Source organism: Balaenoptera ricei, chromosome 1 (genome assembly GCF_028023285.1).
Source record: "Balaenoptera ricei isolate mBalRic1 chromosome 1, mBalRic1.hap2, whole genome shotgun sequence".
Taxonomy (NCBI): Eukaryota; Metazoa; Chordata; class Mammalia; order Artiodactyla; family Balaenopteridae; genus Balaenoptera; species Balaenoptera ricei.
This window is the reverse complement of record NC_082639.1, coordinates 113,095,145-113,106,028: the sequence shown is the minus strand read 5'-3', so window position 1 is coordinate 113,106,028 and position 10,884 is coordinate 113,095,145. Positions and strand designations below refer to the sequence as shown.

General features: G+C 56.9%; 1 protein-coding gene across 4 annotated transcripts; it reads left to right on the top strand.

The window, feature by feature from the left end:
• Positions 1-11: 11 nt before the first annotated feature.
• Positions 12-10,884, top strand: THBS3 (thrombospondin 3). Of its 4 annotated transcripts, XM_059933037.1 has the most exons (23): positions 12-851; positions 1,854-2,060; positions 2,641-2,897; positions 3,002-3,104; positions 3,933-3,959; positions 4,159-4,241; positions 4,331-4,382; positions 4,514-4,662; positions 5,035-5,175; positions 5,417-5,494; positions 5,869-6,021; positions 6,236-6,346; positions 6,437-6,544; positions 6,827-6,986; positions 7,313-7,431; positions 7,569-7,621; positions 7,905-8,098; positions 8,288-8,466; positions 8,576-8,624; positions 8,798-8,994; positions 9,239-9,411; positions 10,351-10,490; positions 10,577-10,884. In XM_059933037.1, the coding sequence occupies exons 1-23, from the start codon at positions 773-775 to the stop codon at positions 10,633-10,635; spliced, it is 2,871 nt and encodes a 956-aa protein (XP_059789020.1). In that variant the 5' UTR covers positions 12-772; the 3' UTR covers positions 10,636-10,884. The 4 variants fall into 4 exon arrangements, with proteins under 4 accessions (XP_059789020.1, XP_059789047.1, XP_059789030.1 ...); XM_059933064.1 differs by lacking the exon at positions 4,159-4,241 and having other exon boundaries at positions 4,331-4,375; XM_059933047.1 differs by lacking the exon at positions 10,351-10,490.

Here is a 10,884-nt window from a genome sequence, read left to right as displayed (position 1 = left end):
TGGTAACGGGAACAGAGGCGCCCCTCTGCTTCATCCGGGTCACGGCCTGTCCGCCGGTACCCCCAGTGTTCCCAGTCTGGCCCCCGGCCCCTGGCCTGTCCTTTGGTCTACTCCTGTCCTTGGTGTCCCTTTCCTCTTTCCTGATTTCTTCAACCTCACTGACCACTGTTTTAGACTCTCCCTCCAGTTCCCAGCGGACGCTTCCAGACTCGAAGCTTTCCTAGGAATGAGGGAAAAACGGAGGCGCAAGCACAAGTCATGGGGCCCCCCCCACCCTAATAAAGAGCACTTGCTCTATCCGAGCAGCAAACTTCATGCCATGCGGCCATCCCCTGGGCGCTACAGCGAGCTAGTTTCGGCCACTCCCTTGGAATTCTCTCATGCCAGCTGTGGAATAATGCCCACTGTCTGGCACTGCCCCGCCAAGGGTTCCTGCCTTCCCCAACTGTGGCTTCCAGAAAACAGTAGCGTTCGGTAGCAGCCCCCAACAGCGAGATGCCGGGAGAGAGGGAGGCACCTGGGGGAGAGCACCATTAGGGAGAGGCAGGAGGCAAGGAGGCCTCCAGGACTCTTCCCCAGTGCCCCTGGTTCCCGGAGCTGGGTATGCCTCCAGGGTGATTGGCAGCTCTTTGTTTCAGCCCCCCCTCACCGCCTGCCGGCCCCCCCTTCAACTCCCCCTTCCAGTCCCTCCGCCCCCCCGCTCCTGCTCTCCGCCTAGCCTTTTCCCCTCCCAGCCGCCTGCCTGCCAGGGGTAGTGAGCCGGCTGAGCGGCATGGAGACGCAGGAACTTCGGGGGGCCCTGGCTCTTCTCCTCCTTTGCACTTTCACATCTGCCAGTCAGGACCTGCAGGGTAAGCCTGTACCAATCTTCTTAGCCCCCTCTCTGCCTCCTCCCCATTTGCCCCCAGCTTAATAGCAGGGAGCATGTGGGCAAAAGGAGAGGGGAGAGTCCTGACACTGAATCAGAGAGAAGAGTTGATGAAATTATGGCCCTGTGGGGAGGAGTTGACACCAGAAGGTGGTGGATGAGTGGGAGCTGGCCAGGGTCAGCATGAGGCCAGGGCAGAGGACTCAGGAGCTGGATGCTAGCTAGGGCTGCCTGGCTGGGTTGGTGTCTGAGCATCCCCAGGCACCCCAGGGTTTGGGAGAGCAGCTCAAAGGTGGCTTCTTTCACCCCTGGGCTCCTGGCTGCCTAAGAACGGGATGGGGGGGTGGGGACCGAGAGGTCTGGGCCCTCCTGGAGGTCTGGTGGTAGGATGGGCCTGTGGCTGTGGGAGAGGTAGCTGGAGCAGATGACACAGGCACAGATTCTTTGCTGGCTGGAAGGGAAACCACAGATTGGCCAGGACGCAGGAGGCAGAGGAGCTGGGTCCTACGTTCCTGTAGGAGAGAGCCAGACAGTAGGAGGGTCGGATCCTTCAGTGAGCAGCTGTTTTCATCCAGAGCGAGCGTGCTGAACCCCCAGGATGGGAGGAGGGGCACTAGGGTGTGGAATGAGCCAAACCCAGCCGGGTAAAGAGAATCTGTCTTCCTATTTCTGTGCTGTGGGCACCAGGTGCTACTCCTGCCTGGGATCAGCACAGTGACTCCTTTGCGCCACCTGGTGGGAGCATCTCAAGTTTGCGGGGTGCTGTTTCTGTATTTCGAAGTGAGCCTCAGGCCTACTGGTTCCCAGAGTGGCAGTAAGGAAGGCACAATGCCTTGTCCTCTGATGGCGACAAGGGCTGAATTTCGAGGAGGTGACTAACACTATCGGGTGGTGATGAAGGATGCCCCACCCCCGAAGGCTCAGAGGAGAGAGCAGGCCTTAGCATTTGACAGGGGTCTGACCTTGATCATCCCTGCGTGACCAGTGATTGACCTGCTGACTGTGGGCGAGTCCCGGCAGATGGTAGCTGTGGTGGAGAAGATCCGGACAGCCCTGCTCACTGCTGGGGACATCTATCTCTTGTCCACCTTCCGCCTGCCCCCCAAGCAGGGTGGTGTCCTCTTCGGCCTCTACTCTCGCCAAGACAACACACGATGGCTGGAGGCCTCTGTTGTGGGCAAGATCAACAAAGGTGACTGGTGGGCATCTCCTTTCCTGCCGTGGTGACCCCTTTGAGCACTCTTCCTCATCCCCACTCTCAGATCCCTCTTAATTCTCCTTGGGCTCCAGTGGGGACCGTGGACCCATCAGGCTGTGTCCCGGCACCAGGGGCACCTGGCACTTAGGAGGTGCCTCAGGAGGCCAGGCACCCAAACAATAGGGTGAGGCATCTGTAGGAATGGGAGTTGTATGTGGGAATGCCTGGGGGGAGGGGAGGCATGTCCCTGTGCCCCAGAAGTGGTATCGCTGTGTCCCAGGGATCTGAACTGTCTCAGATCACTGGGACGGTTCAGTGGGTATGGAACCAGCTGCCACCCTAGCAGGGGAGAGAGTGATCTGATGACACTGAAGACTAAGAAAGTCCTAGTCTTTGAATCAATTTGGAAAATATTTTTCGTGTACCTATTACGTACAAGGTGTTGAGAGATACATAGCTGGATAAGGAGTGATAGCCCTAGAGATGTGGTATTCAGAAGAATTGATCCATCCTGTCTCTCAGCTGGGAGACGGGATGGGGGACAGTGCACATACTGACCTCCCCTTCTGGGCAGTGTTGGTGCGGTACCAGCGGGAGGATGGCAAAGTCCATGCAGTGAACCTACAGCAAGCAGGCCTGGCTGACGGGCGCACACACACGGCTCTCCTGCGACTCCGAGGTCCGTCCAGACCCAGCCCTGCCCTGCAGCTCTATGTGGACTGCAAACTGGGCGACCAGCATGCTGGCCTTCCGGCCCTGGCCCCCATTCCTCCAGCGGAAGTCAGTGGGCTGGAGATTAGGACGGGACAGAAGGCTTATTTGAGGATGCAGGTGAGCAGGAAAGGAGGACCCCCTGAGTGTCTGTGAAACAGTTTGCACCGGTGGGAGGAAGAATTGGTAGGTCCTCCCACCCCACTCTGTTTCTGTCCCCCCAGGGCTTCGTGGAATCTATGAAAATGATTCTGGGCGGGTCCATGGCCCGGGTCGGAGCCCTGAGTGAGTGTCCGTTCCAGGGGGATGAGTCTATCCACAGTGCAGGTAACACAGACTTCTGCTAGCTGACATCCTGGACCCCGGGTCCTGTGATCTTTGGTCCCTCCCATCCTCTTGACCTCCCTCCCCCTTAACAGCAGTTCTTTCGGCTCACCTATTCCTGGGGCTTCTGACTCTGTGACCCCAAATCTCCTTCACCTCTGACTCTATGATCTCCAAATAATACCATCCCAGCAGGAGGTGTGGGTCAAAAAAATCTCCGTTAAGGTCATCCCACCTACCAGGGTGGCCAGAAAAATAAAATGATCCAAAAAAAGAATATAACTCTGAAGAACTCTGAGTGGGGGTGAGGAAGTTAGCTGCTTGGTCTTTCTTGGTTGACTGAGCTAAGGGTCTTGGGTCTTTTTTAGCTTCCACTGGCATCTGTCACCTACCAGCCATTTCCCTAAGCGTTGCCCATCTGCCTGGTCTCTCTAACAGGGATGCTCAGAGGCTCTTACCTAAATAAAATATCCACGTCTCCCAGATATTTCAAAGAGCTCTTGTGGTGGAAGCTTGGGAGGGAGGAAATAGAATGTACTGGGGCCCTGGCCCTGCTTTGGGTCACCTCTCACTTGGATCCCTTCTGCCACTACCATGCCTAGGAACAGGAGGATTTGGGTTTCGACTATCTGTGAGGCAGCTCCCTTAGAGGGCCCCTCATCCAGTGGAAGGAGCAGGTGCTGCTTGCGCATCACCACTGCCCTCCTACCATTCGACACCACATCTTTATTCCAAGACTCCAGCCCTTTGTTCCTGTTCCCTCCTTCCTCCTCCTCACCAGCCAGGCCCCTCCTCACATCTCCACCCTCTGTGTTTTCTTGTCCTCTCTAGTGACCAACGCACTCCACTCCATCCTAGGTGAGTAGGCCACGCTGAGGTGAAAGGGCATGAGGATGGGGAGGAGGAGCAGCTGCCTGAAACTAAGTCCTTTTCAGCCAGGAATGGGGTGGGGTTTAAAGATGAGTGGGCAGCAGTGGCAGCACCTGGCTTATTACCCAGAGAGGGGCCGGGGCTGGTGCCCCAGTTCTGAGCCTCTCTGCACCCTGGACCCTGACAGGGGAGCAGACCAAGGCGCTGGTCACCCAACTCACCCTCTTCAACCAGATCCTGGTAGAGCTGCGGGATGACATCCGAGACCAGGTTTAGTGGGCTGGTGAAGGGTGGCGCTGATTCTGGGGTGGGGTGGCAGATGCCAAGAACTGACTCCGCCCCATCCTTCTGTCTACCAGGTGAAAGAAATGTCCCTGATCCGAAACACCATCATGGAGTGTCAGGTGTGCGGTGAGTAGGAGAGTAGGGGAGGGCTCCAGGTGGCACCAGTGTGCTCCCCACCCCAGGGCTTTGGCCTCCACTTCTGGTGAATTAAATGGTGACTTCTAGGTAACTCTGACTGTGCCCGCCCCCCTGCCCAGGCTTCCATGAACAGCGTTCCCACTGCAGCCCCAACCCCTGCTTCCGAGGCGTGGACTGCATGGAAGTGTACGAGTACCCCGGCTACCGCTGTGGGCCCTGCCCCCCTGGCCTACAGGGCAATGGCACCCACTGCACAGACATCAATGAGGTGGGTGAGGGCCCTTTCTGGAAGGGCACAGAAAGCTGGGGTGAGGGAGTTAGGAGAGGCCCAAGAAGGTGGGGTGAATGTTGGTCAGAAGCAGAGGAACCTGGGGTTTAGAAGAGGCTGGAGATCAGAAAAGACATATGAGAAAGGAGGGAGACAGGTCTGGGACAAAGACTGCAGGGCCACGCAGGGAAGGAGCTGGGAGAGTGGCAGGGGCATTTTGAGAGGGCTGGCTAGGAGGGAACCCACAGGAGGCTGGGGGTGGGATCAGAGCATAAATGAGGTTGAGGAGGGGAGGCCTGCAAACAGGGAGACCAGGAGCAGTGGTCCTGGGATCACAGGCAGGGGCCTGACCTCTTCTCATCTGGTCCCCAGTGTGCTCACGCGGACCCTTGTTTCCCGGGCTCCAGCTGTGTCAACACCATGCCTGGCTTCCACTGCGAAGCCTGTCCCCGAGGCTACAAAGGCACACGGGTGTCTGGTGTGGGCATCGACTATGCCCGGGCTAGCAAACAGGTCAGGTTGGGTAGAGTCCGTGGACAAAAGATCTTGGCTTTGCAGGGGCGGAGGGCTTCTGGGTTGGATGTGGAGCCCTTGGGATAAATGGGATGAGGCTCCTGGCTCATCTGCCAGCTTTGCATTGGGTTTGGGTCTGGGCTTCATGTCCATGTTCAAAGATAAGGCCACACCAGTGCTCTCTCCTGTACCTGAGGAGACCCACCGTAGGTCTGGTTCTACCCAAAGTCTGCCCCTTCAGGTCTGCAACGATATTGATGAATGCAATGATGGTAACAATGGTGGCTGCGACCCAAACTCCATCTGCACCAATACTGTGGTGAGCTGAACACCTGAGTGTCTGGGTGGTGGGAATGTGCAACCCCCTCTTCAGATTTCCTGCTTCCCCTCCTCCTTCCCTAGGACATTACATGTGGTAGGTGTTCAACACGGACCCGGTTTGGAATTCCGATCCTGCCTCTTACTAGCCATGGCCTTTAGCAAGTTATTTACCTTTTCTGAGCCTCAGCATCCTCGCTTGAGAAATGGGGCTATTACCCTCCTTGAAAGGTTGTCAGGAGAACCTAAAGGAGATAAGTAATGGACCTGGCCTGTTAGCTGTGAGGGTCCCTCCTACACCCATCAGGGGATGGGGATGTTGCTGGTCGTGGTGGGCTGACCCTCCTTCCTGAGACACTGCCTCCCTACTCTTAGGGCTCTTTCAAGTGTGGTCCCTGTCGCTTGGGCTTCTTGGGCAACCAGAGCCAGGGCTGCTTCCCAGCCCGGACCTGCCACAGCCCGACCCACAGCCCCTGCCATGTCCACGCGCACTGTCTCTTTGAACGCAATGGTGCAGTGTCCTGCTCGGTGAGCTAGGCCTGGGGCTTGGAAGAAAAGGGGGGGGGGGGTCTGGGGAAAGGGGTAGGGCTGGTGACCATGTTTAGGGACTGGTATGGGGGCTTGCATGGGAAAGGGAGGTGGGCCCGGGCCCAGAAACTGGTTGGTGAAAAGAGAGCCTGGAGAGGGTGGGGTGTGGGGAGCCAGCCCAGACCACTAACTCCCACCCTTTGTGTTGCCCCAGTGTAATGTGGGCTGGGCTGGGAACGGGAACGTGTGTGGGCCCGACACGGACATCGATGGCTACCCGGACCAGGCGCTGCCCTGCATGGACAACAATAAACACTGCAAGCAGGTGCAGGGGGCAGGCGGGCGAGTGAGCAGGATGGGGCACCCCAGGCTGAGATAGGACAGAACTCATCCATTTCCTCCCCCTGAACTTTAGGACAACTGCCTTCTGACACCCAACTCTGGGCAGGAAGATGCTGATAACGACGGTGTGGGGGACCAGTGTGATGATGATGCTGACGGGGACGGGATCAAGAATGTTGAGGTGGCTCCTGACCTTTCCAGCTTCTCTGTGACGCTGTTGCCTTGTCCCATAACCCTGTCCTCCATTGGCCACTGGCAGCTCCTGAGGAGGGGCCCTAATACTCCACGTTAGGGAGCCATAAGCCTGGTGCCCACGATGAGGTGGACTACAGGGAAGTTGGGTGGGTGGGATGGAGCCAAGCAGGTGGGCCATCACAGGAGTGGTGATTGGAGACAAGGGTACAGGGATGAGGAAGGTGGCCAGTGGTTCAAGGGAGGCCTGACTCTTTCCCTCCCACCCCAGGACAACTGCCGGCTGTTTCCCAACAAGGACCAGCAAAACTCAGATACAGATTCATTTGGTGATGCCTGTGACAACTGCCCCAACGTTCCCAACAATGACCAGAAAGACACAGATGGCAATGGGGAAGGGGATGCCTGTGACAACGACGTGGATGGGGATGGTGCAGGCCTGGGGCTGAGGGGGTGGCTGGGAGACCTCTAAGAATTTGGATATGGTGGGAATGAAGCGGGGAGGCTGAGAATTCGGGAAGGGCAATGCTTGGGGGAAGTCAGCCTGGGTGAGAGATTACCTGTGGCAGATGTTAGTGGGAACGTGAGGGAGGGGGTGGGGTTAGGCAGGGAGTGGGCAAGAGGATAAGACAAGCTACAGGCAGATTTCCTGACCAGCTGTCCTCTGGATGGGAGATAGAGCTCAGGGCTTTCACCAACCTAGAAGACAGAGTGATACGTTCTAGTGATAACCTTGTGTTACCTGCATATCTTCTAGGCATCCCCAATGGATTGGACAATTGCCCTAAAGTCCCCAACCCCCTGCAGACAGACAGGGATGAGGACGGGGTGGGAGATGCTTGCGACAGCTGCCCTGAAATGAGCAATCCCACCCAGGTACAGGGGAATGGAGAGGGCAGGGAAGGGGTGGGATGACTGGTGGATGAAGCCCAGCCCTTTGGATGGGAAGTGGTCAGGTCACCCTCTTTAGAGTTATCAAGAGGAGATGGTGAGAACAGGTCCCTCTCTCTCAGACAGATGCAGACAGCGACCTGGTGGGGGATGTCTGTGACACCAATGAAGACAGGTAGGGTTTTGGCCAAGAGATGGAAGGTTAGGGGATACTTTACTTTCCTCTAGTATGTTTTCAATTCCCTCTAGGGTATAACTTTAACTCTCCACTACTATCGAGTAGCAGGTCATTCCCATAGTCTACCTTCCATTCTTACTGCTGGACCTTCACCTCATCTGGCTGACTGCAAGGGGTCTGGCTGAATGGAGGGTAAACCCCAGAGAGACTCCTAAGCAGAAGAGTGGGGAAGGATGTGGCACTTTTAAAAGCCTTTATTAGGTGCCTCTTTTTTGGACAGTGATGGCGATGGACATCAGGACACTAAGGACAATTGCCCGCAGCTGCCCAACAGCTCCCAGCTGGACTCAGACAATGATGGACTTGGAGATGAGTGTGATGGGGATGATGACAATGATGGTGTCCCAGATTACGTGCCTCCTGGTCCTGATAACTGTCGCCTGGTACCTAATCCCAATCAGAAGGACTCAGATGGTAAGGCTGGAGTCCCCAGAGGATTGGGCTGGCATGGGCTTTGCTCAGGGAGAAGTGGCAGGCCTTGCTGGGGAGTGAGGGAAGGCAGGGTGGTGGAGAGAGGTCAACATCTCAAGGCCCGAGAGGTGGTAGTGTTGGCTACTGGCAGTGGCCAGGGCCTTCCTGAGCACCTGGCTTCACCCTGCCCAGGCAATGGCGTTGGTGATGTGTGTGAGGATGATTTTGACAATGATGCAGTAGTTGACCCCCTGGATGTGTGCCCTGAAAGTGCAGAGGTAACCCTCACGGATTTTCGGGCCTATCAGACCGTCGTCCTGGATCCTGAGGGTGACGCTCAGATTGACCCAAACTGGGTCGTGCTCAACCAGGTACTAGGGCAGTGGGCTGGGCGGGTGCTGTCAGGCCAGACTAGCAAGCAGGGCCTAAGGAGGGCAGCACACCTGGACCAGGGCTTTTGTCTTTACTGCATACCACCAGGGCATGGAAATCGTTCAGACCATGAACAGTGACCCCGGCCTGGCAGTTGGTATGTAAGGGACACCCAATTCAACAATTTCAATGACTTCCAAATGGAGGGGCCCTACAGGCAGAGGATGGAGCCACACATTTGGCAGGCATCCCTTCCCATCCCCACCCCACAATGGGCATCAGTAGCTTTGCTGCCCCTGACTCTGATCCCACCCACCCACCTGCCCCCAGGATATACAGCCTTCAATGGTGTGGACTTTGAAGGCACCTTCCATGTGAACACAGTGACTGATGATGACTACGCAGGCTTTCTCTTCAGCTATCAGGACAGCGGCCGCTTCTACGTGGTCATGTGGAAGCAAACGGAGCAGACCTACTGGCAGGCCACACCTTTCCGGGCTGTTGCCCAGCCCGGGCTACAGCTCAAGGTCCCGCAGCTGCCCAGATTCCCCAATCCAGGGCCCTTTCCCAAAGGCTCCCCCACCAACCCTGGGGCCTCCCCAACTGCCTGAGTAGGGGGAACCCTCTTACCCAGACATATGGCCTGGAGGTTGGCTCCCTAGGGCTCCAGAATATTCTCCTGACTCCCTTTTCCACCTGCACTTACCAACCTGCTGTCTTCCCTTGGTCGGGTCCTGTGGTTGACCCACTGTGTTTGCCGATGCCCCCTAGGCAGTGACATCAGTGTCTGGCCCAGGCGAGCACCTCAGGAATGCCCTGTGGCATACAGGTCACACCCCTGATCAGGTACGGCTGCTGTGGACTGACCCACGAAATGTGGGCTGGCGTGACAAGACTTCCTACCGCTGGCAGCTGCTGCACCGGCCTCAAGTTGGCTACATTCGGTGAGGGGAGGGGCTGAGCCCTCCCAAGGGACCCCAGGCCCAGCCTTTCCTTCACCTCTAGCTGGGACTCCCCAGTGACCTCCCCTCTACTCAGTGTCTTGGTGCCATTGGGCCCGGACTGGGACCACTTCTCTCTACCTCCCCTCTCACCACAGACTCGCTGTCCTGGCCCTGCTTTCTTCCTAACACCAGGCAGCTTGGGCTCTGGTGCTGGTGCTGCCGAGAACCTATAAGCAATGTTGGGCAAGTCCTTCTTTTTCTGTGCCCCATTTTCCCCTCTGTAAAATGAGGGTGCGTCTGGGAGCCTCCAAACCCCAGGCCAGTCTGTGGAGAGGCACATCACATCCAGCACCATCACTGGTACAGCCCAGAACCTGCCTCATCAAAGTGTCTGACCTGGAAGGGATCATCATTTACAGAAGAGCTAACGGAAACCCAGACTCCACACCTCTTAGTAGCGAGGCTGAGGCTTCTCAGTTCAGCACTCTGTCCACAACTTTGCATTTCCTATTTGGTGGGGATGACAGGGAAGGGAGGGGCAATGGCCAAGAGCCCAGAGTGCAGGGACTTGGGTTGGTTCCCCTTTAAGGTGCCTGGGGCTGCGGGGCGCCAGGACAGGGGATGGGGGGGGTGGACTAGAGCCTGGGAAGCGGGTGACTTCACCCCCCAGCCCATTGTACTCATCGTCATGGCAACTCAATCCTCGCTTGGAATGCGGCTGGTGCTTTGAGATGCAAAGGGGGCTGGACAAAGAGCCAGGGGCCCCAGGCCTGAGAAAAGCACCCCCCTTCCCTCCCCTTTCCTTCCTCCCTTTTCCCCACCTCCCTTCTCTCTCAGGCCTGGTGAGCCCAAGGGGGGTTGGGGATGAACAGGGCCAGGTCATGGTGGCACAGTGCCCACTGGCACCCTAGCACCAATGGACACCCCTATCCTGGACAGGGTGAAGCTTTATGAGGGTTCCCAGCTAGTGGCCGATTCTGGGGTGATCATTGACACATCCATGCGAGGGGGGCGTCTTGGTGTATTCTGCTTCTCCCAAGAAAACATCATTTGGTCCAATCTCCAGTATCGATGCAATGGTGAGGCTCCAGACGGAGATCAGCCTGACCTCTCCTGCCCTCATGGGAGTCACTTCTTCTGACCTTAATCATATCTCCTTTCTCAGACACAGTGCCCGAGGACTTTGAGCCATTCCGGAGGCAGCTGCTCCAGGAAAGAGTGTGAAGAGGTGGCCACCGGCTTCAGAATCCTGATTTTAGACCCTCAGGCCTTGGGGTCCATCCTGGAGACCCTGGGGTCTAATTTACAGCCCCTCAGCCAAACACAGAACCTCCTCTGGCACCCATCAGTTCAGCCCCAGAGGGGTGGTGACCCCACTGTTCAGGACATGAGAAGTTTTCGAGGGGTATTTCTCAGGCATTAACGCCAGGAAAGACAACAGCACGTTGCCATAAAGTTCCAATTGTTTTCTAA

Excerpts from the sequence above, each read along its gene's own strand:
- THBS3 (XM_059933037.1), top strand. The coding sequence starts at position 773 with ATGGAGACGCAGGAACTTCGGGGGGCCCTGGCTCTTCTCCTCCTTTGC. Across the intron at positions 6,987-7,312 it reads CAACGACGTGGATGGGGATG|GCATCCCCAATGGATTGGAC; the intron begins GTGCAGGCCTGG and ends CATATCTTCTAG. Across the intron at positions 7,432-7,568 it reads AAATGAGCAATCCCACCCAG|ACAGATGCAGACAGCGACCT; the intron begins GTACAGGGGAAT and ends CCTCTCTCTCAG.